Below are 26,272 nucleotides of genomic sequence, written 5' to 3'. Positions count from 1 at the left end.
TTTACACCCACCCCCCCGATTGCCCCCTTCAGTTCAGGTAAAGCTCACAGTGACTCTCCCAGACGCGTTCCAGCCTCCCCCAGAAGCAGGACCCCTCCAGGGGTCGATGGGAGGACCACCGCCCCCCCCCCCCCCGACCTCCGATTTCGGGACATACAACTCTTCCTCCTTCCGATCGAACGACTCTGTCCATATTATACAGAAGCCATATTTGTACGGTGGGGAGGGGCGGTGGGGGGGGGGGGCGTCGTGCTGTGTGTGTCTGTCCGGAGATGGTGGGGAAGGGGAGGGGAAAAAGGGGGCGGGGCGGGGACACCGTGTATCTTTATAACCTTTCTAACTCTCCTGTGCTAATCTCGGAGGGACCATCCCTCAATATATCTGGATTATCCGTGTCACTCCCCCTTCTCCCCGTCGCCTCTTCTCTGCTCCGCGCGAACCGCCCTCCCCTAAGCGCTCCGGGAAGACGAGACAGGTTTTCCACCACACACACACACACACATACACACACTCCGGAGAGGGGCAGGAACCTCCACCGCGTGGGAGGGGGACGGAGCCCACCCTCTCCATTATCCCCAAGGTCCTTCCCGCCACTGTCAGGAATTGAGGGCGTGGGGGAAGAAGGGGAGGCTCCTCGGAGGAAAAGAGAGTGGAAAATCCCTTCCTCCGCCCAGAATCCTCTCCTAAAGTAGGACAAGCCCTACCATTCCCAAAAAGATGGGGAGACGCCTGGGCAGGGGGCGGGGGGGGGGGGGGACGAAAGATGGAGGGAGGGGAGGATGGTTCAGGTTGGTCAGAGCTCCCTAGAGGGGTCTTCAAGGGTCCCTTCCCCCTCCCCATTTCCCCAACACAGAGTGACCTAGATCCCCACAGAGACCCTCCCACCACACATACACACACACAAACACACCCGCACACATTCACAGGCACCCACGTATGCACCAATATCACCAGGCAACCTAGGAATCCACACAGTCACACATGCTGACACATTATAAGGACAGACAGCACAACGAAGACCACATTCGCCCACCCACTGAATCACAAAGACACACACACAAGGGATCACACTCATGTACATAGCGGTACCCCAGATATTCACAAAGGGCTTCACTCATGCCCACAGTGATACCCACAAGACATGCAGACACATCATACACCACACAGGACATGCAGACACACCCCACGTAGATACAGAACACACAGTCACGCACCGGAGAGATTCACACAAAAAATACCGGCACAACACATCACACGATACACACAGGACCACATGATAGCCTTGGGAGTCAGAGGATGTGGGCTCTAATCCCTGCTTCACCACTTGTCTGCTGTGTGATCTTGGGCAAACCACTTAACTTCTCCATACCTCATTTACCTCATCTATAAAATGGGGGTTAAAACCGTGAGCCCCACGTGGGATGACCTGATTACCTTGTATCTACCCCAGCTCTTAGAACAGTGCTTGGCACATAGTAAGCACTTAACGAATACCATTATTATTATTATTATTGCAACACACAGAGACACAGAGATACACATGAGACATGGAGATGCCCCCCCCCCCCGCACACACACAAGGAAGACATGCTCTTATGCACACTGATTCACTCTGAGAGATTTGTCAGACACCAAATACATACACACACACACACCCGACACACCCCACACTTGATCTGAGCAGTGAGGTACATACAGGTCACCCATGTAGACACCGCACAGAGAGATACCCAAAAGACACACACATCCAGACGCATATTGAAAATGAAAACACCCACTGTCACTTACAGAAAGATACACACATATACCACACAAAAGGATACCCACAAGAACCACACAGAAGGACACAAGTAGCCAGTGCTGATACACAGCCCTACGTGGGAAACAAACACAAACACACAGTCACCTACAGAAAGATAAACACCCATACCACGCAAAGAGATTCCCACAAGACACACACATACACAGATAAGCCCACAGGTACCTCAGGCTGATACACAGCCCCACAGGGGAAACACAACCATAGACACACTGTCACCTACAGAGAGATAGTCATGCCACAGAAGAAATACCCACAAGACATAAACACACACACACTCAACACATACAAGCCCCCCATGCTGATGATACCCAGCACCCTACACGGGAAACACACCTAAAAACACACTTCCACCTACAGAGAAATAGTCACACAGACCACAGAAAGAAATATCCACAAGACACACACATACCCAAGCACCGGGTGCTGATACCCAGCCCCACACAGGAAACACACCCATAGACTGTCACTTACAGAGAGATAGTCACACAGATCACAGAAAGAAATACCCACTAAAACACATACCCAAAGAAGCCCACAAGTACCCTCAGGCTGAAACCCAGCAGGAAAACACACACACACATACGCACACACACAAACACAGGCAGGCACCCAAGTACTCCAGCTGTTACCCAGCCCCATAAGGAAATCACACCCATATGCACACAGCCACCTACAGAGAGATCCACACAACCCCATGTGGAGAAACACACACACACACACACACACACACACACACACACACACACAAAGAAGCACCCAAGTACTCCAGCTGATATCCAGCCCCGTAAGGGAACCACACACATACACACACAGCCACCTATACAGAGATCCACACAACCCATTGTAGAGAAACACACACACACACACACACACACACACACACACACACACAGCTTTCTGAAGACTGGAAAGTCCCCCTTCTCCCCAACTCGGCCCCCCTTCCCCCCTCCTTCTCCACCGCCCCTCTTCTCTGATGGTTGGCCCGGGGCCTAGGTCTCTCAGGAAGATCCAGGTCGTTCTCTCGGCGGGGATGGGGCTCGGCCCTCATTGGGGGGAGAGGGCGGAGGTTTCCTGACAGTAGGTGGTTCCCCCGGTTCCCCCGGCCCCTCCCCCGGAGCCCGGCCCGGTGACTTGCCCCGGCCTTGCGGGCTTCGCGGCAGAATCCCAGCGCCTTATCTGCGAAGCGCAGCTGCCCCCCCGGGGCCGCCACCCGCCCACCGCCCACCTCCCGCCGCCCTGCCAGGCGCCATGGGGAACTGCTTGTACCCGGTGAGTTTGGGGGCGCCCACCCCGCCAACCTCTCCTCTCCCATCTCTAAGTTCCCTGCCTCCCCAAATCCCGCCCGCCACCCCCCGGCCCCTTACCCACCCCAACAAAGTTTGGCTCTCCCCTCCCAGGCTTGCCTTCCGACTATTCCAGCTGGAGAAGTGGGTGAGCTCGTCTCCCCACCATCGGGGGGTTCCCACCTTCCTCCCACCCTGGGGTATCCCCCACCCTGAATTCCCCAAAACGGGGGTGCCCCCCTACCACATTCCTCCTCCCTCCCCGGGGTATCCTTCACCCTGAATCCCCTCACCTGGGGGTGTCCCCCATCCTCACCCTCCTCCCACCCCTGGGTAACCACCACCCTAAATTCCCCAACCCGAGGGTGCCCACCCTCCTCCCACCCCAAAGCGTCCCCCACCGTGAATCCCCCAAAACGGGGGTGTCCCCGTCTCCACCCTCTTCCCACCCCAAAGTGACCACCAACCTGAATCTCCTCACCCCGGGAGCTCCCCCTATCCCCACCTCCCACCCTGAAACCCCTTACCCGGGAGGTGTCCTCGTCTCCAACTTCCTCCCACCTCAAAGTCTCCCCCACCCTGAATCTCCAAACCTAGGGGTTCCTCCCATCCCCACCCTGAATCCCCCAGCCCAGGGTGTCCCCCTTATATCCGCACCCCACTCCGCTTCCCCCCCGCCGAGATGTCCCCTACCCTGAAACTCCTTACCCGGGGGTGTCCCCGTCTGCCCCCCCCACACCTCAAAGTCTGCCCCACCCTGAATCACCTAGCTCAGGGGTGTCCCCCGCTTATCCGCCCCCTCCTCCCAACACTTAGGCGTTCCCTACCCGGAATCCCCCAACCCGGGGGCTCCCCTCCTTTATCGGCACCCTCCCCCACCCGAAACGCCCATCACGGACCCTCCCCCCCCCCTCCCCCCCAGGAAGCAGGCCTCCCCTCCAACTCCTCGCAGACAGGCTCCCTCCAGGTGGATGCGGCCGATCTGAATACGCTCAACTACAGCTACACGGAAGGCGACGAGGACTTCTACGACGACCTGGACCTCAACCTGGTGGCCCCTTGCCGGTCTTGCCACCTGCTGGGCCCCTCCTCGCTGCCCTTCTTCGGCCTGGTGAGCGCCCTGGGCCTGCTGGCGGCCGCCGTCGTGCTGTACGGCCTGCTGGGCGGGCCGGCCCGCCGCTGGCACCTCCCCCGAGCCCGGGCGCTGCTGGTGCAGCAGGCCGGGGCGTGCGCCCTGTGCGCCGCCGTGCTGCCCGCCCTGGCGCCCGGCCTGGGCTGGCCGCTCCCTCTCTGCCGGCCGGCCGTCGGGGCCTGGTACGCCGGCGCCTTCGCCCAGGCCCTGCTGGTGGCCGGCGGGTCCTGGCTGCGGCCGGAGCCCGGCCGGACCCAGCTGGTGGCCTTGTCCGCCGCGGCCTGGACGGTGTCGGTCCTCCTGGCCTTGCCGGCCGCCGGCTCCGCCCGGTCGAGCCCGGGCCTGTGCGCGGCTCAGCCGTCGAGCCAGCAGCCGGGCTGGGGCTGGGCCCTGGCGGCCGTCTGCGCCGCCGCCTTCCTGCTGCTGCCCCTGGGGCTGGGCGCGGGCTGGGCCGTGCGGAGGGCCCGGGGCCAGGGCCACCTGCCCCGAGCCGACCCGCTCTGGGCCTGGTTCGCTCTCTGGGCGCCCCACGGGGTCGCCGTGCCCGTCGACGGCCTGGTTCGCCTGGGGGCCGTGCTGCCCTCCTGCCGCGCCCAGCAGGCCCTCGACGTCGCGGTGGACCTCGCCCTGGGGCTCACTGCGCTGCACTGCCTGGCCGCTCCACTGCTGCTGCTGCTGCTGCTGCTGCTGCTTCTGCGGCGGGGACAGAGACAGACCCCCGACGGCGCCCCCACCGGGGTCCAGCCGGGGGAAGGGGTCGGGTGGGGCGGGAGCGTGTTCGGAGACTGGGCCCGCCAACCCAAATAAAGCCCCGATGCTGTGCCCACCGGCCGGTCGGTCCCTTCTTGCCCCGAGCCCCCTCCCACCCGGGAGCTCCCCCACCCCCCAGTTAGGTCAGCCTCCCCCTCCCCACACACCCACCCAACTTCCCAGACTCCCCCTCCTTTCATTCATTTACCCCGTCGTACGTATTGAGCGCTTACTGTGGGCAGAGCATTGGACTAAGCGCTTGGGAAATGCACCCCCCCCCAACTCCCCACAACCCCACAGACACCACCCCAGGAGAGGTGGAGGTAGGGAAAAGAGTCGTCGAATCCGGGGTGAGGGCGAGGCGTCTGTGGGAGGGGAAAGGGTGGAGGGCGGGTGGCGTTTAACCTCCAGGTACCACCTGTCTGTTCGTCCCTGCTTCAGTTTCCCAAGGGAAGAGACACTCAGGTCGCCTGATGATAATAATAATTGTGATATTTATTGGTTAAGCACTTTATTGTGTGCCAGGCACTTGGCTGGGGTGGATCCAGGCAAATCGGTCGGACACAGTCCCTGTCCCACATGGGGCTTGCAGTCTTAATCCCATTTTACAGGTGAGGTCAGTGAGTCACAGAGAAGTGAAATGACGTGCCCAAGGTCACACAGCAGACAAGTGGCATAGGTGATGTTAGAACCCAGGTCCTTCAGACTCCCAGGCCCAGGCTCTATCCACCAGGCCCCGCTGCTCCCTCTTCACGATGGGAGGGGCCAGATGCCTGTGAAGGGGGTTATTCGTTGTGGATGTGTATGCTTGTGGTTGTTGATGTGGGAACTTATATGTACATATGAGTGTGATGGATATGTGTGTAAATGTGTGCATTTTATGCGTTTGTATGTGTTGGTCACGGGTGTGTGTCTGAGGGAGCCTCTCTGGGTGTCCCAGTGTGTCTGTGTATTTACAACTGTGTCTCGTTGACTGCCCCACCTCTTTCCTCAACGCCCCCCACTTCCCCGAGACCTGGGGGCCCCACTCTAAATCTCTTCCCGCTCTCAGGACGCCATGGGATCAGAGGTCAATGACTCACTTGGACCTGTTGGCAGTTTACCCTCCTCGCTTCCTTACTGGGCCCTGGCCGACGCCCTGTTTGGGAAGATTGGGGAGGAGGAAGGGGAAGGAGGCCCTGTCCAAAGGAGGTGAGGGGAGGAGAGGGCACTTTGTTCCGATCCACTGCCTGGAATTTCCACTGCCGCCCCTCAACCCAGATCCACTGTCCAGTCCTGACCCCTTCTCTTTTCAGTGCCCTCCCCAGCCCTGCTATGTGCTCCTCCTTCTCTCTTGCTCTTCTCTCCCTGAAGCAATCCCCTTCCAATCTTGCTTTCTTCTGCTTACCTTCAAGCCCCACAGTCGCAAGCCCCCTCCCCAATTTACACACACACACACACACACACACACACACACACACACACACACACACACACACACACACACACACACACACACCTGGCCAGCTGCTCCCCGTGCCTAGCCCCCAGAGCCCCCTGGGGTAAACTGTGGTTCGACTCTCAGTAACCCACCCCCAGACACCCTTTGTGGACCCCACCTCCCGACCCTAGGTTGTGCTAAGGGGGTCGTGGAGGGGGGGCCTGGGGTCTTTATCCTGCAACTGACTGCTCTTTCAACTGTGTACTGCTTTCTTCCCACCGGGTCATGCCCTCTCCCCCTCCCTCACTTCCTTCCCCTGGATGCCCCTGGTCTTCCCCTTTCCCGGGCAGAAGAAGGGAGAGGGTCAGAAGGGGAGGGGAGGGGGGAGTGATTGGGGGCGGGGGAGATGGGGAGCAGGGAGAGGAAGCTGTTCCCCAGGTCCATTCTCGGGGGCTCCTTTTCTCCAACTCCCCACCCTTTCTGTTGCTAAGCAACAGCCAGTTTCATTGCTGATTGGCTGTCCTGTGAGCTGGGCAGTGCCGGGAAGATGGCGACTCAGGCACATTTGGGGTGGCGGTTGTCCAAGGAGCTTCATGGGGTGATGGGGGAGGGTCAGGAAACAGCAGGACCCAATCCAATCTCATGTCTAACTGGCCCACCCGGGCCTACTCCCTCCTCCAGGGTCCTTTTTTACAGACACCCCCCCCCAACCCACCTCACCCCCACACACCTACTCCACTCCCCAAATCCCTGATCCCCACCCCCTCTGTCCCCAGCAGACCCAGGGAGAGGGGTAGTTGGGACAGGACAGAGTGACGGGAAATGGTGAGGCCCAGAGAGGTTAAGTGACCCGTACAAGGCCGTACAGTGCATCAGTGGCAGCGTCTGAAGAGACTTCTGATCCTGGCTCTGCCACTTTCCTGCTTGGGTGACCTTGGGCAAGTCACTTAGCTTCTCTGTGCCTCAGTTTCCTCATCTGTAAAACAGGGATTCTATACCTGTGCTTCAGTCACTTAGACTGCAAATGGCATGTGGGACAGGGACTCTGTCTGACCTGATTATCTTGTATCTGCCCCAGAATTTTGAACAATGCTTGGTACATAGTAAATAACAAATAGCATTATTATTATTGAGAAATTGAGTGCCTGGGGCTGGTAAGCGGGGTGGCAAGAGGACTGGGGGAGTCTGTCAAAGTGGGATGGGAGATACCAAATGGAAATCTCCCCCTTGTCACCCTCCAAAGAGCATGGACCAATCTGGAAAGAGCATGGAAGGACGCAGAAGGAAAAACAGTATCTTCAAGCAGGATATACCACCCTTCCTGCCTTCTAGGCCACGTCCCTGGGCAGAACTTCCAGGACCAACCAATTAATCGATCAAACAATCATTTTTATTGAGCAGTTACTACTCAGGTGCGCAGAGCACTGTACCAAGTGCTTACGAGAATACAACAAAGCAGAGTCGGCAGACACGTTCCTGCCCACAGGGAACTTACAATCTATAGCGGGAGAGAGACAGTAATATATATATATATATATGTACATGTATAAGTAATCGACAGATATGGATTTAAGTGCTGTGGGGATGAAAGCCTTGTGGGGATTAGCCATTCCCTGTGGGACATCACTGCGGGGGGTGGGAGGGGATAGGGAATAATAAGAAGAAGAATAATGTTTGTGAAGCACTTTGTGTCAAGCACGGTTCTAAGCACTAGGGTAAATACAATAATTGTAGGCATTTGTCAAGCGCTTACGATGTGCCAGATACTGTACTAAGCCCTGGGGTGGATACAAGCAAATCAGGTTGGACACAGTCCCTGTCCCACGTGGAGCTCAGTCTCAACTCCCATTTTACAGATGAAATAACTGAAATTAAGTGACTTGTCCAAGGTCACACAGCAGACAAGTGGCGGAGACCGGATTAGAAACCATGACCTTCTGACTCCCAACCCGGGATCGCTCCACTAGGCCACGCTGCTTCCCATTGCGATTTATCGTCCAGAACCATGGTATTAAGGACCGGACTTTCCCTTTCTGGCCCCTGGCACTCGATGATTTCGCCGAATGTGGCCGAGCGCCGTCATTCCACCATTAGCGCCCGACGGGAATTGTGATTTTAATTAATGACCGCTTCCCCCTTCCCGCCCCCGGACGCTGCCGCTCGGTTTAATTAGCAAGCCCCGAGTCCTCCCTTCGCCAGCACGATCCGAGGGAAATAAAGCTTTAATTGAGCTATTTTCCGTTTCCTCCACGAAGGGGGAGGCGGGGGAGGGGAAACCGGGGGGCGGGGGGGGGGGGAATCAACCCGTCTGTAGCCCTGCAGCCGGACCCCTCCCAACCCATCTGGGGACGAGAAGGGACCGGAGAGTGGGCTGAGAGGAGGAAAGCAGAGAATTGATTCATCAATCAATCATTCTATTTCATTCAATTGTATTTATTGAGCGCTTACTGTGGGCAGAGCACTGTACTAAGCTCTTAGAAAGTACTATACAGCAATAAAGAGAGACAGTCCCTGCCCACTGAACGCTATACGCAGAGCACTATACTAAGCACTTAGGAAAGAACAATATGACAGAGTTGGCAGACATGAGGGAAAGGAAGGACCGATTGAAATGAGGGGGGGAGGGCAGTTCTAGTCCCTCGACCTCCACCCCAGTAGCAGTTGGGGTGAGTGGAAGGGATTGAGGTTAGACTGGAGGAGATGGGGGTTTCAGCTTCCCCTCCTCCAGGACTGTGGAGAACTCTGGCTCTAACCTCTCCTCATTGGATCGCTCTAATATCCTGAGATGTGGGAAGACAAGTACTTAACTCCAGTTAGGATAGTGGTGGTCTTTCTCTCTCTCTCAGCAGAGTGGAGGCTGAAGGTGGGATTATTTGGGCCCCAGTTATTATTATTGCTATCATTATTAAGTTGGTTAAGCATTTGCTATGTGTCAAGCACTGTTCTAAACTCTGGGATAGATACAAATTAATCGGATTGGATGCAGTCCCTGTCCCACTGAAGACCCACTGTCTAAATAGGAGGGATTAGGGTTTAAACCCCATTTTACAGGCCCAGGGAGGTGAAATGACTTGTCCAAGGTCATACAGCCACCAGTGGGCAGAACTGGGATTAGAACCCAGGTCCTCTGACTCCCAGACCTGTGGTCTTTCCACCATGAGAAGCAGCAATAACACAGACATGGGAGTCAGAGGTCATGGGTTCTCTCCCAGCTCCACCACTTAATAATAATAATAATAATGGTATTCGTCAAGCACTGTTCTAACTTGTCTGCTGTGTGACCTTGGGCAAGTCACTTCACTTCTCTGGGCCTTAGTTACCTCATCTGTAAAATGGGGATTCATCATCATCATCATCAATTGTATTTATTGAGCACTTACTATGTGCAGAGCACTGTACTAAGCGCTTGGGAAGTACAAATTGGCAACATATAGAGACAGTCCCTACCCAACAGTGGGCTCACAGTCAAAAAGGGGGAGACAGAGAACAAAACCAAACATACTAACAAAATAAAATAAATAGAATAGATATGGGATTGAGACTGAGAGTCCCATGTGGGACAGGGACTGTGTCCATCCTGATTACTTTGTATCTACCCTGACGCTTAGAACAGTGCTTGACATATAATAATAATAATAATAATGGCATTTATTAAGCGCTTACTATGTGCAAAACACTGTTCTATGCACTGGGGGGGGGTACAAGGTGATCAGGTTGTCCCACGGGGGGCTCACAATCTTAATCCCCATTTTACAGAGGAGGTAACTGAGGCACAGAGAAGTTAAGTGACTTGCCCAAAGTCACACAGCCAATAAGTGGTGGAGGCAGGATTCGAACCCACGACCTCTGACTCCCAAGCCAGTGCTCTTTCCACTGAACCACACTGCTTCTCCTATATAGTAAGCGCTTAACAAATACCATTATTATTATTATTGTTAGGCCGAGCTGCTTCTCCCTATTTCTCTCTGTGTGTCTCTGCCTCTCGGTCGATCTCTCTGCCTCTCTCTGTCTCTGTCTGTCTCTCCCCCTCTCCCTCACATCATCATCACCCTCTCCCCGACCAGCCTAATTTCTGCCGCCCCCTTGCGGCCATTTGACGGCCCTGCAGGAGGAGGAGGTGGTCAGCATCTCTCCCGGCCCTCAATCAATCAATAAATCGTATTTATTGAGCGCTTACTGTATGCAGAGCACTGTACTAAGCGCTTGGGAAGTACAAGTCGGCAACACATAGAGACAGTCCCTACCCAACAGCGGCTTCACAGTCTAGAAGGGGGAGGAGCCTCGAAGCCAGCGCGGCCAGGGCTTCGCGGGGAGGGGGACGGGAGATACCAGGTCTCTCCCTAACCAAGGGTCCCTCGGCCTGCTCCGGGATCCCTCTGTCCAGTAATGCTCTCCCCTCCTCCCTTCCTTTCAAACCTTCTTTTAATGATCTTTGTTAAGCGCTAAGTGCTGGACTAGATACAAGCTAATAATAATAATGATGATGGCATTTGTTAAACGTTTACTACTACTAATAATAATAATGTTGGTATTTGTTAAGCGCTTACGATGTGCAAAGCACTGTTCTAAGCGCTGGGGAGGATACAGGGTGATCAGGTTGTCCCACGTGGGACTCACAGTCTTAATCCCCATTTTGCAGATGAGGTAACTGAGGCACAGAGAAGTTAAGTGACCTGCCCAAAGTCACACAGCTAAGTGGTGGAGCCAGGATTTGAACCCATGACCTCTGACTCCCAAGCCCGTGCTCTTTCCACCGAGCCACGCTGCTTCTCTAGTCAGGTTGGACATAGTCTAGGTCCCACATGGGGCCCAGAGCCTCAATGTCCATTTTACAGATGAGATAACTGAGGCAAAGAGAAGTGATGCAACTTGCCCAAAGTCACAGAGCAGTCGTGGCAGAGCTGGGATTAGAACCCACGTCCTTCGGATTCCTAGGCCCGAGCTCTATCTACTAGGCTAGGCTGCTTCTCTTGTGAAACACTTACTACATACCAGGCACTGTACTAAGTACTAGGGTAGATGAAAGCTAGTCAGGTTGGACGTAGTCCAGGTCCCACTTGGGGCTCATAGTCTCATTTTCCAGATGAGGTAACTGGGACCCGGAGAAGTGAATGACTTGTCCAAGGCCACGCAGCAGACAAGTGGCGGGGGTAGGATTCGAACCCAAGTCTTTCTGATTCTTAGGCCCAGGCTCTAGCCACTTGGCCACACTGCTTCTCTGCTGCTTCTCTTCACCCCAGTGTGAGCGGTGGCCGACCAGAGGAGGGGGTCGGGGGGGGAGATGGTCCCCACCTTCTTCCCATGGAGGTGGGGAAGGGGTCTGTGATCCCACAGGGAGGAAAGACCCCGGGCACAGGAGCAAAGGGGTCCCCAGTTTAGCCCGGGGCCAGCTCCCCTTCACAGATGAGGGGCGACCTTTCCCCATTGCCTAGATCTTCATTTGTATGCCCGCTTGTGGGTCCTCGGAGTCCCGGGCACGGGGGCTCGGGGGAGGGGTACACCGGGGCCCCAAGATGAGAATCCCCCGCTTCCTCTTCCTACCTTTCCCCGATTTCGTGTCTTTCCCGAGCGGGTAAGGTCGTGCGCAGAACAGATGCTGCAGGGCCGAGTAGGGGGGAAAGGGGGAAGGAGAGGATAGAGGAGGGGAGTAGAGAGGAGGTAGCGGGAGGGGACGAGAAAAGAGGGAAGGAGAAGAGAGCGGAGGGGAGGAGAGAGGAGGGAGAAGGAAGAGAGGAGAAAAGAGGGAGAGGGAGGGGAGGAGAGAGGAGGGAAGGAGATAGGAGGGAGAAGGAAGGGAGGACAGAGGAGGGAGAAGGATGGGAGGAGAGAGGAGGAGAGGGGAGGGGAGGAAAGGGAAGGGAGAGGGAGGGGAGGAGAGAGGAGGGAAGGAGAGGAGGGAAGAGAGGAAGGGAAGGAGAGAGAAGGGAGAAGGAAGGGAGGAGAGAGAAAAAGGGGAGGAGAGAGGAGGGAGAAGGAGGGGAGGAGAGGGAGGATAGGGAGGGGAGGAGACGAAGGGGAGGAGAGAGGAGGGAGTTGGAGAGGAGGATGGGGAGGGCGCTCTAGCACGGGGCTGGATCAGTTCCCGAGCAGAGGCCAGGCTTCGGCAGATAAGCAGCTCGGCTCCAAAGCAGGAGGCCACAGTTAGCCACCAGCCCGGCCCTGCTAGACCACCCACCCCATCCTGTCTCTCAGGGAGGGTTACTGATGGCGAAGATGGTGATTGATGATGATGATGATGATGATGACGACGACGGTCAGAGTGGGGATAAGGAGAAACAGAAGGAGGAAGCAGCGTGGCTCAGTGGAAAGAGCACGGGCTTTGGAGTCAGAGGTCATGGGTTCAAATCCAGGCTCTGCCAATTGTCAGCTGTGTGACTTTGGGCAGGTCACTTAACTTCTCTGTGCCTCAGTTACCTCATCTGTAAAATGGGGATTAAGACTGTGAGCCTCCCGTGGGACATCCTGATCACCTCCCCAGCGCTTAGAATTGTGCTTTGCACATAGTAAGCACTTAATATATGTCATCATTATGATTATTAAGGAGGAGATGGAGAAGAAAGAGGAATAGAAGGGGGAAGTGGTGGAGAAGGAAAAGGAGGAAAAGAAACAGAAGGACGGATGATGTTGAGGAGGAACAATAGGAAAAATAGGAAGAGAAAGAAGAGGAGGAGGAAGGAAGGCGGAGGAGCAGGAGGAAGAAGAAAAGGAGGAGAAAGAGGGGGGAGGAAGAAGAGGACTAGGAGGAGGAGGAGGAAGAGGAGAAGGGAGAGAAGAAGGAAAAGGGGAGGAGGAGGAGGAGGAGAAGGGGAAGGAAGAGGAGGAGGAGGGAAAGGAGAGCAGAATTCCCTAATGGATAGAGCACCGGCTTGGGAGTCCAAAGGACCTGGATTCTAATCCCGACTCCGCCCCTTGTCTGCTGTGTGAACTTGGGAAGTCACTTCACTTTTCTGTGCCTCAGTTCCTCCTCTATAAAATGGGGATTAAGACCGTGAACTCAATGTGGGACAGGGACCGTGTCTAAAATGATCAGCTTGTATCTACTCCAGCGCTTAGGACAGTGCTTGACACTTGACACATAGGAAGCGTTTAACAAATACCATCATTATTAGGCGAGGAGAAGGAAGAGGCAGATTAGGAAGAAGAAACAGTTCAGCCGTGCTTCATCCTGTCTCGTGGGTGAGGGCAGAGAGGGGAGGGGAAAGGGAGGAGGGGAGGGGTTGGAAGAGAGGTTGGGGGCCGGGAGCCTGGGTCCATAGAGGGAGAGACGGGCGTCACTCACTCTCCCATAGAGCGATCAGGATAACGCCCGCGGGGGGGAGAGAACGAGCGGGAGGCAGCACTGCATCCTCTTGCGGACGAGCTCCGGCTGCGCGATCCTCTCCTCTTTCCCCAAATCCATCCCTTCCCAGAGCAGACGCCTTCTCCCTGAGCGGGCACCGGCCTGGGAGACAGAAGGATCTGGCTTCTAATCCCGGACTCTAATCTTAGAGTCTGTTGTGTGACCTTAGGCAAGTCCATTAACTTCTCTGTACCTCAGTTACCTTAATAATAATAATGGCATTTGTTAAGCGCTTACTTTGTGCAAAGCACTGTTCTAAGCGCTGGGGGGGATACAATGTGATCAAGTTGTCCCACGTGGGGTTCACAGTCTTAATCCCCATTTTTACAGATGAGGGAACTGAGGCTCAGAGAAGTTAAGTGACTTGCCCAAGGTCACACAACAGACTTGTGGTGGAGGCGGGATTCGAACCCACAACCTCTGACTCCAAAGCCCGGGCTCTTTCCACTGAGCCACGCTGTGAGCCCCATGTGGGACAGGGACTGTATCCAACACGATTAGCTTGTATCTACTCTCTCTATATATAGAGTATCTATATCTGCATCTGTATCTATATGCTTAGAACAGGGTTTGGCATATAGTAAGTGCTTAACAAGTACTATTATTATTAGTAGGTACGCAAAAAATACCATCAAATTTCCCAGGGGCCAGAACACCCTCCTTCACAAACACAGAGGAGATGCATGGGGAGAGATGAACATTTAATCTACAGGAGGACATTACGGGGTCAGCTGATTGAGAAGACCCGGGAGTGATGAGTGACAGAGGCAGGTCAGGGGTCTCGGGCCCACTGCTCAGGCTTGGTCACCACATAGCCTTTCTCCTGGTATCTCAGAGATCTCCAGTTCAGCACGTTTCCACAGCTGGATCTCGTGTGCATCTTGGCTTCGGGAAGCACCCAGTCCCACATGCACATGTTGCCGATCTCCCCAATGAAGGACTGCCCCAGGTCGAAGCCACCTCCAAACAAGTCCTGCTCCTGCCCCAGGATGATCTTGGCCTGAGCCCCCACTGTGTAGCCCTTCCACAGCCCCTTCCTCACCAGGGGCTTCCCATCCACCCAGAACCCCATCAACCCCGTGGCTGACTCCCAGCTGAAACAGATGTGGCGAGGGGTGGGCAGGACCCCGGGGGCAACGGGGACATCTTAGACCACCTCTGAGCCCCTCACGGCCACAGTGTACTCTTTGACTTCCTTGAAGAGGAGGATCTCATTGGCCTGGTTCTCGGTGGCATAGGAGAAGAGGCTGTAACTGCGGGACAGGCCGGTGAAGGCCTTCAGGCATACGATAAAGTTCTTCAGGGGCTTCTCCAGGATTGGAGTCAGGGTCACGTATGAATCAGTAGAGGCTTGAGAGAACAAGAACACCTCCCCGACCATAGCTGGGGGAGAAACGGCAGGGTGGAGGGAGGCTATCACAGGCCGCAGACTAACGTCTGGCTTCAAATAATAATCATAGTACGTGTTAACTGCACTGTGGTAGATACAAGTTAAGTGGGTTGGACACAGTCCCCGTTCCAAGTGGGGCTCACAGTCCTAATTCCCATTTTGCAGATGAGGGAACTGAGGCACAGAGAAGCGACTTGCTCAGGGTAAATAATAATAATAATTATGGTACTTGTTAAGTGCTTATTATGTATCAGACACCGTTCTAAGCACTGGGGTAGATATAAGCTAATCATGTTGAACACAGTCCCTGTCCCACATGGTACTCATAGTCTTAATCCCCCAATAAAATAATAATAATAATAATAATAATGGCATTTATTAAGCACTTACTATGTGCAAAGCACTGTTCTAAGCGCTGGGGAGGTTACAAGGTGATCAGGTTGTCCCACGGGGGGCTCACAGTCTTAATCCCCATTTTACAGATGAGGTAATTGAGGCACAGAGAAGTTAAGTGACTTGCCCAAAGTCACACAGCTGATAATTGGCAGAGCCGGGATTTGAAACCATGACCTCTGACTCCAAAGCCCATGCTCTTTCCACTGAGCCACGCTGCTTCTTTAATAACGATAATGATGGTACTTGCTAAGTGCTTACTATGTGTCAAGCACTGTTTTAAGAGCTGGAGTACTTACAAGCTAATAAGTTTGGATCCAGTCCATGTCCCACATGGGGTTTACAGTCATAGTCCCCATTTTACAGATGAGGTAACTGAGGCACAGAAAAGTGAAATGACTTGCCGAAGATCACATAGCAGAGAAGTGGTGGAACTAGGACAAGAACCCAGGTCCTTCTGATTCCCAGGCCTGTGCTCTATCCACTAGACCACACCGCTTCTCACTTCTCACAAGCGTTTCGTAATGGATAGAGCACCGGCCTGGAAGTCAGAAGGACCTGAGTTCTAATCCCAGCTCTGTCACTTGTCTGCTGTGTGACCTTGAGCAAGCCACTTAACTCCTCTTTGACTCAGCCCCTCATCTGGAAAATGGGGATTGGGACTGTGAGCCCCATGTGGGACATGGATTGGGTCCAACCCCATTAGCTTGTAACTACCCCAGCGCTTAGTGCAGTGCCTGGCACATAGTAAGTGTTTAACAAATACCATAAAAGCAAATAAGTGGGTGGCAGTCGGAACTGGGGAGCAGAGTGAGGAGGCAGCAGGAGCCTCCCAAAAGGAGAAATGGGTGCCAGATTCAGGATCTCCCACTCCCATTCTGCCCCTCATCCACTCCCAGACACTCAGCCGAGCCCACTCCCCTTCCTCTGATCCCCCCAGAGACCTCTGGCTTTTCTCTAGGCCCCCCACCCCTCTCTCTTTCCCTCCATCCCTCCCTCCATCCCATTCCATCCTCCTACATCTCTGGGCAGTTGTCCCAGAGAGGGCCCCAAGGATCAGAAGCCAAGCCAGCTGCATCTTCACATCTTTTCCTGGGCCGGAGATAACAGGCACAGAGCTCAGAGTTGGGATTTCCCCTCCGCTTCGATCTCCTCCCTGCCTGCGGGGTACGGCGTTTATACCAGCCGGGCGGGGGTGACCCCTCCCCACTGTGGGAAAACATTAACAGAACCAGCAGGTGGATAAAGACCAATGGCAGCCATCCCCCTCCCCTTAATTCCTTTACCCCCTCCCACCCCCCCGGCATCCCTCTGCCGTTTGCCATCTGCTGCTGTCCCTCTCTGCCACCTGAGGGATTCATAGTATATTAATCAGGAAACTTTCCTATGTTATTTCTTAAGCTTTTACTAATGATAATAACAATAATAATGATAATTGTGTTATTTCTTAAGCTCTTACTGTGTGCCAGGCACTGTTCTAAGTGCCAGGGTGGACAGAAGGAAATCGGGCTGGATGCAGTCCTTGTCTCATGTGGGGCTCACAGTTTCGATCCCCATTTTACAGATGAGGTGGATGAGGCACAGAGTAGTGAAGTGACTTGTCCAAGGTCACATAGCAGGCAAGTGGCAGAGCCGTGATTAGAGCCTATAACTTTCTGACTCCCAAGCCCATGCTCTATCTTCTATGCCTTGCTGCTTCTCTATGCTGCTTATTCTGTGCCAGGCACTGAGCTAAGCACTGGGGTAGACAGGAGCTAATCAGATTAGGCACAGTCCAGGTCCCACATGGGGCTCACAGTCCTAATGCCCATTTACAGATGAGATAACTGAGGTCTAGAGTGGTGAAATGACTTGCCCAAGGCCACACAGCAGACCAGTGGGGGAGCCAGGGATAGAACGCAGGTTCTTCTGACTCCCAAGCCTGGGCTCTGTCCATTTGGCCATGCTACTTCTTGATATGAATTCTACTTGGGACAGACATGAATGCTGCAGACTGAAGATTTGAAACCAACACGGGTTCTTCTCATAGCCCTCCATTTGTAAATTGAATACAGTCATCACTACCATTGTTCATTCATTCCATTCATTCAATCATATTTACTGAGCACTTACTGTGTGCAGAGCGCTGTATTTAGCGCTTGGGAAATTACAGCACAACAATGAACAGTGACATTCCCTACCCACAACAAGCTTACAGTCTAGAGGTGGGGAGAACAGACATCAATACAAATAAATAAAAGTACAGATGTGTACATAAGAGCTGGGAGGGTGGGAGGGGAGAAAAACAAAGGGATCAAGTCAGGGTTAGGCACTAGGGAGTGGGAGATGATGAAAGGTGGAACTTAGTCTGGGAAGGCCTCTTGGAGGAGATGTGCCTTCAATAAGGCTTTGAAGGAGGAGAAAATAATCGTCTGTCAAATTTGAGGAGGGAGAGCATTCCAGGCCAGAGGCAGGATGTGGACTAGGGGTCGGCGGTGAGATAGGTGAGATGGAGGCACAGTGAGAAGGTTAGCATTAGAGGAGCGGAGTGTGCGGGTTGGGTTGTAGAAGGAGAGAAGCATGGTGTGGTAGGAGGGGGCAAGGTGATGGAGGGCTTTAAAGCCAATGGTGAGGAGTTTTTGTTTGAGGAGGAGGTGGATGGGCAACAACTGGAATTTTTTGAGGAGAGAGGTGACATGTCCTGAACGTTTTAGTAGAAAAATGATCCTGGCAGCAGAGTGAAGTATGGACTGGAGTGAGGAAATCAATCAATCAATCAATCAATCGTATTTATTGAGCGCTTACTGTGTGCAGAGCACTGTACTTTCTCATCCTCAGGTGGGGTCTTGGGCTGCCTCAGGGGTAGAGATGTGGTCTCTGATTAACCTGCCCTGGTGCAGACTGGACTGTGCGATTCCAAGGGAAGTCCATCCTGTTATTGGACCAAACTGGGGAGCTTAGGGAAGGCCTCTTGGAGGCAACATACCTTCAGTAAGGGTTTGAAGGTGGGGAAAGTAATTGTCTGTTGGATATGAAGAGGGAGGGAGTTCCTGGACAGAGGCAAGACGTGGACAAGAGGTCGATGGCGAGATAGACGAGATTGAGGTGCAGTGAGTAGTATGGCATTAGAGGAGAGAAGTGTGCGGGCTGGATTGTAGTAGGAGGGTAGCGAGGTGAGGTAGGAGGGGGCGAGGTGATTGAATGATGAATTGCTCTCTCTTTGCAAAGTTCCCACCCACAACACACCCCACCCATCTAGGCTCTTCAAAGAGTCAAGGAAAAAATCTGAATTTGCATCAGACCCAGAGAACTAGGCGCCTAGAATCCCATGCAAATCCCATCCAAGCAGTGTGGTCTAGTGGAAAGAACCCAGACCTGGAGTGAGAGGATCTAAGTTTTTTGTCTATTTTTTTTAATGATATTTATTTAGCACTTATTATGTGCTAGGCACTATACTAAGCGCTGGGGCAGATTCCCGTTGCCCCGACTCCCTCCCTCTGCTCTATCCCCCTCCCCACCCCACTGCACTTGTATATGTATGTACATATTTCTTATACTATTTATTTTATTCATGATGTGGCTATATCTATAATTCTATTTATTTATATTGAAGCTATTGATGCCTGTGTACCTGTTTTGTTTTGTTGTCTGTCTCCTCTCTTCTAGACTGTGAGCCCGTTGTTGGGTAGGGATTGTCTCTGTTGCTGAATTGTACTTTCCAAGTGCTTAGCATAGTGCTCTGCACACAGTAAGCACTCAATAAATACGATTGAATGAATGAATACAAGATAATACAAGATAATCAGATGGAACACAGTCCATGGCTCTCAAGATTAACCACCATTTTACAGATGAGGCAACTGAGGCCCAAAGAAGTGAAGTGACTTGCCCAAGGTCACCCAACAGACAAGTGGAAAAACCAGAGCCAGGTTCTCCTGACTCCCAAGCTGAGAAAAACCCTAAGCCAAGCTTCTTCTCAGGAAGTGCTCAATAAATACCATTGATTGATGGATTGACTTAAAGGCAGTAGATCAGTCAGTCCATCAGTTATTGAGCACCAGCTGAGAGAGAGCACTGTAGTAGGCTCTTGGGAGAGTAGGTAGGGTAGGTAGAGGAAGCGCTTAGTACAGTGCTCTGCATACAGCAAGCGCTCAATAAATACAATTGAATGAATGAAAAGGTAATGCATGAGCACAGATTAGGTGCATCTTTCCAAAGATGGAATAACTAGAATTCCAGGTGATATTCCAGGATGGGGATCACTGTTTATCTTTTATGGCAGAACCCTGGCTTTTTAAAAATCACATCCCTGCTGGTGCCTAACACTGATTTTGATTTTTTTTTTTTTATCCAGTGATTTGAAAAAGCAGAGAAGCATCGTGGCCAAGCGGATAGAGCACAGGCCGGCAGTCAGAAGAACTGGGCTCTGTCACTCATTTGTTGTGTGACCTTGGGCAAGTCACTTAACTTCTCTGGGCCTCAGTTCCCTCATCTGGAAAATGGGAATTAAGACTGTGAGCCCCACGTGGGACACGGATAGTGTCCAGCTTGATTAACTTGTATTTACCCCAGCGCTTAGTACAGAGCCTGGCACATACTAATCTCTTAATAATCCCTTAAAAAAAGGAGCGGGTCATCCATTTCAACAGTCAAGATAAATAATTGAATGTTTCACTGAACAAAAGTATGCTCCAAATTGCCGAGGAGTGCTATAAATGAGGTCCTAAGTGCTAGAGACGGCTGATGGGTTTATTTGACTTGGAGTGCTGGGAACTCATTAGCTAATTAATTAACTACTTCCATTTAATCATCTCTCAATTAATAGCTAATAGCACTATGGCTGATAGCTCAAAGCCCATTGGCTCTCGACGGAAAATTAAAAAAACACTGAGGGAGAGGAGCTGTTGAGCCATGAGAAGCAGCATGGTCTAGTGGGTAGACTACAGGCCTGGGAATTAGAAGGTCTGGCTCTGCCACTTTTCTGCTGTGTGACCTTAGGCAAGTCATTTCACTTTTCTGTGCCTCAGTTACCTCATCTGTAAAATGGAGATTAAGACTGTGAGCCCCATGTGGGACACGGACTGTGTCCAACCTTATTAGCGCGTATCTACCCCAGAGCTTAGAACAGCACTTGATGCATAATAAGCATTTAACAAATACCATCATTATTTATTGATCTGGATGCAATTTAAATGCTTGGGAAAGTACTACAGACACACAAAACATGTTCTCTGTCCACACAGAACTCCCACTCTAATGGAGGAGGGCCATCACAGGCTCACTGCTTTGTTATTCCTTCCTTATGTTCTTGTAATGCTATTTATTGAGCACTTACAATGTGCCAAGCACTGTTCTAATCAACCAATCAGTGGTATTTACTGAGCACTTTCTATGTGCAGAGGACTGTACAATTCAGAGTACAATATAACAGAGTTGGTAGACACGTTCCCTATCCACATTGAACTTAGGGTCGAGTATACAGTCTTCGGTCTCAACACTTGGGTGGATACGAGATAATCAGGTTGGACACAGTCCCTTATCCCCATGGGACACTCAATCTAAGGAGGAGGGAGTAGGATTTAATCCCCATTTTACAGGTGAGGAAACTGAGACATAGAGAAGTGAAGTGGTTTGCCCAAGGTCACACATCAGTCCAGTGGCAGAGCCGGGATTAGAACACAGGTCTTCTGCCTCTCAAATCAAAGCTCTTTCCTCTAGGCCACACTTCTTCTTTGTTTTTCTGAACCACATATACAACAGGTATTGTATTCCTATTTTAAAGATGAGGAAACTGAGGCACAGAGAAGTGAAGTGACTTCCCCAATGTCACCAGACAAGAGGCAGAGCCAGGATTAGAACCCAGGTCCTTCTGACACCGAGGTCTGTGCTCTGTCCACTGGGCCACACTGCTTCTCTTTACCTGTCATCCCTTTACTGTGTTAACCCCAGTGTCCAGCGTAGGGCCTAGTCCTCTATAAGGGTTGGGGGGAGGAGAATGAGTGGCATTTATTAAGAGGACACTGTATTAGGTGCCTGAGAAATTACAGCGGAAACTAGACACCAACTTCCTGTCCTCAAGGAGCTTACATCCTAATGAAGGAGACAGAGTGGGCTCAGAAGAAATAATGGTCCAGATATAAATTCAATCAATCATATTTACTGAGCGGAGCCATGTACTGAGCACTTGAGAGAGTACAAAATAGAAATAGTAGACACAGAGTGTTAACAATCTAGTAGTAGGGATCAATCATCAATTTATCATATTTATTGAGCGCTTACTGCATGCAGCACGCTGTATTAAGCGCTTATTCATTGAGCATTTACTGTGTGCAGAGCAGTGTGCTAAGCATCAGGGAGAGTATAAAACAACAGAATTAGCAGAAACGTTGCCCTGCCCATAACGAGCTATGGGAATCAATCAATCGATGGTATTTATTGATCATCAACTGTTTGCACAGCAGTACACTAAGCACTTGGGAGAGAACAGTAGAGTTAGTAGATCCAACCCCTGGGTTTGTAGGGCGGTGTTATTTATCAAATGCCCCTTGGGTGCAGCACACTATACTGAGCTCTTGGGAAAGTTCAACCAAATGATTGCCGCAGCATTTGCAGTATTTGCTGAGCGCTCACTATGTGCCACGCGCTGTACTGAGCACCGGGGCAGGCGCGACGGCAGATGGCTCGGACACGATCCTCTAGACTGTTAGCTCATTTTGGGTAGGGAACGTGTCCACTTATTATCACATAGTACTCTCCCAATCGCTTAGTACAGTGCTCTGTACACAGTAAGCGCTCAATAAATACAATCAACTGACCGAAGGACATGGTGCCTCCCACCAAGGAACTCCTCTACAAGCTGCAGCCGCGAGGGTCCGCTGACCCCCTCCTCAATACCACATATGAGGTGCAATGACCACGTAGCCTTTCTCCTCATAGGTCATTGCGTGCCAGTCCAGGAAATTCGGGTTAGTGATTCCCCCGCTGTCCACAGCCCTGATCTGGTCCAGGGTCAACACCGAATCCCACATGAAAACATCCCCTATCTCTCCGACGAAGGACTGCTTCTCTTCGAATCCCCCTCCCCAAGAGTCCTGTTCCTGCCCCAGGATGATGCGGACACCCCTGGTCACCACGTATCCCTTCTGTAAACCTTTCCTCACCAGGGGATTCCCATCTAGGAAGAGCTGGACGAGGCCGGAGGCGGACTCCCAGGTGAAGCAGTAGTGCCTGGGAGCGGGGTAGGTCTCCTTGGCTGTGTAGTAGACGGCCTCTCCGCCGATGGACACGCTGAACATCGCGGCTCCCTCCTCCTTGAAGAGGAGGATGTCGTTGCTGTTGACGTGGGTGGCGAAGGAGAAGAGGCTGTAGGAACGGTCAAGATCCGAGTAAGCTCGGAGACACACGGTGAGGTTCCTCAGGGCCTTGTCCAGCTGAGGCGACAGGGTCACGTAGGAATCGGACGACGTTCTCGGGAATACGAACACCTTCCCGCTCAGGTTTATGCCTGAGAAGGAGGGAGCCAGGGGAGAAGAAGACATGGGGTTTTTCTTGGTTTTATTTTGAGTTTTTTACGGTATTTGTTAAGCCCTTATTATGTGCCAGGTGCTGTGCTAAGCACTGGGATAGAGACAAGGAGCAGCACGGCATAGTGGATAGAGCACAGGCCTAGGAGTCAGAAAGACCCGGGTTCTAATGCCGGCCCTGTCACTTGTCTGCTGGGTGACCTTGGGCAAGTCACTTCACTTCTCTGGGCCTCAATCACCTCATCTGTAAAACAGGGAATGAGACTGTGAGCCTCATGTGGGACAGAGACTGTGTCCAACCCGATTTGCTTGTATCCACCCCAGTGCTTACTGCAATGCCTGGCACATAGTAAGTGCTTAACAAATACCATAATTATTATTACTGGGCCTCACAATCTTAATACATAGTAAACACTTCATTCATTCATTCAATTCATTCATTCATTCAATCATATTTATTGAGCGCTTACTGTGTGCAGAGCACTGTACTAAGCCCTTGGAAAGTACAATTTGGCAACAAATAGAGACAATCCCTACCCAACAACAGGCTCACAGTCTAGAATGGGGAAGGCAGACAATAAAACAAAACAAAACAAGTAGACGGGCATCAATAGCATCAGTATAAATAGAATTCTAGGTATATACACATCATAAATAAAATAAATAGAATAACACTTAACAACTACCAGTGCTCTGCACAGTGAGCACTTAATCAATCAATCAATCGTATTTATTGAGAGCTTACTGTGTGCAGAGCACTGTACTAAGCGCTTGGGAAGTACAACTTGGCAACATATAGAGACGGTCCCTACCCAACAGTGGGCTCACAGTCTAGAAAGGGGAGACAGAGAACAAAACAAAACATATTAACAAAATAAAATAAATAGAATAGATATGTACAAGTAAAATAAACAAATAAATAGAGTAATAAATACGTACAAACATATATACATATATACAGGTGCTGTGGGGAAGGGAAGGAGGTAAGGCAGGGGGGATGGAGAGGGGGAGGAGGGGGAGAGGAAGGAGGGGGCTCAGTCTGGGAAGGCATCCTGGAGGAGGTGAGCTCTCAGTAGGGCCTTGAAGGGACCAATTCAAGGTCCCTTCAATTACCAAACACTTAGTACAGTGTTCATCCCTTAGTAAGCACTTAACAACTACCAAGGGCTTAGTATAGTGTTCGGCACATAGTAAGCACTTAACAACTACCAAGGGCTTAGTATAGTGTTTGGCACATAGTAAGCACTTAACAACTACCAAGCGCTTAGTATAGTGTTTGGCACATAGTGAACACTTAACACTACCAGCTGCTTAGTAAAGGGCTCAGCACATAGTAAGAGCTTAACTCCCAGCTGCTTAGTACAGCGCTCGGCACTTAGCAGGCGCCCAAACAATACCTCTGATGGATTGATTCTTTCCCTGATGAAGACCACCGGGGACAACTCTCTTACCTCCCTGGACCGCTGTGCCTGAGGCCACAAGGAGAAGCAGGAGAGGCAGAATGGTCTCCATGATCCCGTCCCATCCACGGTGGCAATGACTCAGGGATGGAGCGATCCCAACGACCCCTTGGCCGGCCACACCACGACCCCTCCCTCTCTCCGGCGGGACCGTCCAATCCTGGCTTTCCCGCTGGGCAGTTGGGAGGACGACCCTGTGTGAGGAAAATCGATGGGGGTTACTCATTAGAGAATCATGACCTTCTGGGCTCTGGAGGAGGGAGACTTACTGACTGGAGACTGAATTTTGAGACTCAACTGGATATTGGCATGTGCAGCGTGGCCCAGTGGCTAGATCCCAGACCTGGGAGACAGGAAGACCTGGGTTCTAATTCCGGCTCTGCCATTTTTCTACTGTGTGACCCTGGGAAAGTCACATCACTTCTCTGGGCCTTGGTTATCTCATCTGGAAAATGGGGATTAAGACTGTGAGCCCCATTTGGGACAGGGACTGTGTCCAACCTGATTAATTTATATCTACCCCAGTTCTTAGAACAGGACTTGGCACGTAATAAGTGCTTAACAAGTATTATTATTGTTATTATTTCACTTCTCTGGGCCTCAGTTCCTTCATCTGGAAAATGGGGGTTAGGACTGTGGCCCCCATATTAATGTCTGTCTCCCCCTCTAGACTCTTCGCCTACTACACAGCCGAGGAGACCTACCCCGCTCCCAGGCACTACTGCTTCACCTGGGAGTCCGCTTCTGGCCTCGTGGGCAGGAAATGTGTCTCTTTGTTGTTTTACTTACTCTCCCAAGTACTTAGTACAGTGTCTGCACACAGTAAGCATTCAATAAATACGATTGAATGCATTGAATGAATGAATGATAGGGACCGTGAACTGTGTTTACCGTTTCTGTCCTTGGGCAGAGATCCTGCCCATCCCTAGGATCACTGTCCTCTCGGGTAAAGGGGTCCAGGGTTTCCCTGATGTTACGTGGGTGTGAGCCCCTCTCTCTCTCCCCTCCTCTCCCCATCCCCGAACTCCGGGAAGTCAGTGCCTGAGTAGCTCTGCCCAGTCAATCAATCAATCAATCATATTTATTGAGTGCTTACTGTGTGCAGAGCACTGTACTAAGCGCTTGGGAAGCACAAGTCGGCAACACATAGAGACAGACCCTACCCAACAGCAGGCTCACAGTCTAGAAAGGGGAGAGTCTAGAAGGTACAGTCTTGTGTACCTGCACAACAGGGTGTCTCTGCCTCTGTATCGTCTGTGTGTCCATGGGTCTATTTGTACATCTATATATCTGTATATGTCTGTAACTCATTTATTTATTTATGTATATTAATGTCTGTCTCTCCCCCTAGACTGTGAGCTCATTATGGGCAGGGAATGTGCCCCTTCTTTCCTCTCCCCCTCGTCCCCCTCTCCATCCCCCCGTCTTACCTCCTTCCCTTCCCCACAGCACCTGTATATATGTATATATGGTTGTACATATTTATTACTCTATTTATTTATTTATTTATTTATTTTACTTGTACATTTCTATCCTACTTATTTTATTTTGTTGGTATGTTTGGTTCTGTTCTCTGTCTCCCCCTTTTAGACTGTGAGCCCACTGTTGGGTAGGGACTGTCTCTATGTGATGCCAATTTGTACTTCCCAAGCGCTTAGTACAGTGCTCTGCACATAGTAAGCGCTCAATAAATACGATTGATTGATTGATTTGTTGTCTTATTGTGCTCTCCCAAGTGCCTAGTACAGTGCTATGCACACAGTAAGCACTCAGTAAGCACT

The 26,272-nt window shown here is 51.9% G+C and overlaps 3 protein-coding genes across 3 annotated transcripts; 1 reads left to right on the top strand and 2 right to left on the bottom strand.

The window, feature by feature from the left end:
* The first annotated feature begins 3,070 nt into the window (after positions 1 to 3,070).
* ACKR1 (atypical chemokine receptor 1 (Duffy blood group)) lies at positions 3,071 to 6,608 on the top strand. Its single transcript, XM_038768455.1, has 5 exons — positions 3,071 to 3,091; positions 3,242 to 3,253; positions 4,028 to 4,993; positions 6,039 to 6,178; positions 6,599 to 6,608. The coding sequence occupies exons 1-5, from the start codon at positions 3,071 to 3,073 to the stop codon at positions 6,606 to 6,608; spliced, it is 1,149 nt and encodes a 382-aa protein (XP_038624383.1).
* Positions 6,609 to 14,518: 7,910 nt separating this feature from the next.
* On the bottom strand, positions 14,519 to 22,333 carry LOC119946973 (mucosal pentraxin-like). The gene is given in 3 exon segments (XM_038768454.1): positions 14,519 to 15,129; positions 16,550 to 16,621; positions 22,324 to 22,333. Coding segments are annotated over 3 exon segments (693 nt in total).
* LOC119947265 (serum amyloid P-component-like) lies at positions 21,938 to 24,588 on the bottom strand. The gene is made up of 2 exons (XM_038768883.1): positions 24,483 to 24,588; positions 21,938 to 23,012 (listed from the first exon to the last, which is right to left on the bottom strand). The coding sequence occupies exons 1-2, from the start codon at positions 24,541 to 24,543 to the stop codon at positions 22,396 to 22,398; spliced, it is 678 nt and encodes a 225-aa protein (XP_038624811.1). The 5' UTR covers positions 24,544 to 24,588; the 3' UTR covers positions 21,938 to 22,395.
* Positions 24,589 to 26,272: the final 1,684 nt, after the last annotated feature.

Source organism: Tachyglossus aculeatus, chromosome Y4 (genome assembly GCF_015852505.1).
Source record: "Tachyglossus aculeatus isolate mTacAcu1 chromosome Y4, mTacAcu1.pri, whole genome shotgun sequence".
Lineage (NCBI taxonomy): Eukaryota > Metazoa > Chordata > Mammalia > Monotremata > Tachyglossidae > Tachyglossus > Tachyglossus aculeatus.
This window is presented reverse-complemented; position numbering and strand designations above follow the sequence as displayed.

What these genes read in the sequence shown, in the direction of transcription:
- ACKR1 (XM_038768455.1), top strand. Translation starts at nt 3,071, where the DNA reads ATGGGGAACTGCTTGTACCCG. An exon ending in GGGTCCAGCCGGGGGAAGGG is followed by an intron (nt 4,994 to 6,038) that starts GTCGGGTGGGGC and finishes TCCCGCTCTCAG; the next exon opens with GACGCCATGGGATCAGAGGT.
- LOC119947265 (XM_038768883.1), bottom strand. Translation starts at nt 24,543, where the DNA reads ATGGAGACCATTCTGCCTCTCCTGCTTCTCCTTGTGGCCTCAGGCACA. An exon ending in AGGCACAGCGGTCCAGGGAG is followed by an intron (nt 23,013 to 24,482) that starts GTAAGAGAGTTG and finishes CCTCCTTCTCAG; the next exon opens with GCATAAACCTGAGCGGGAAG.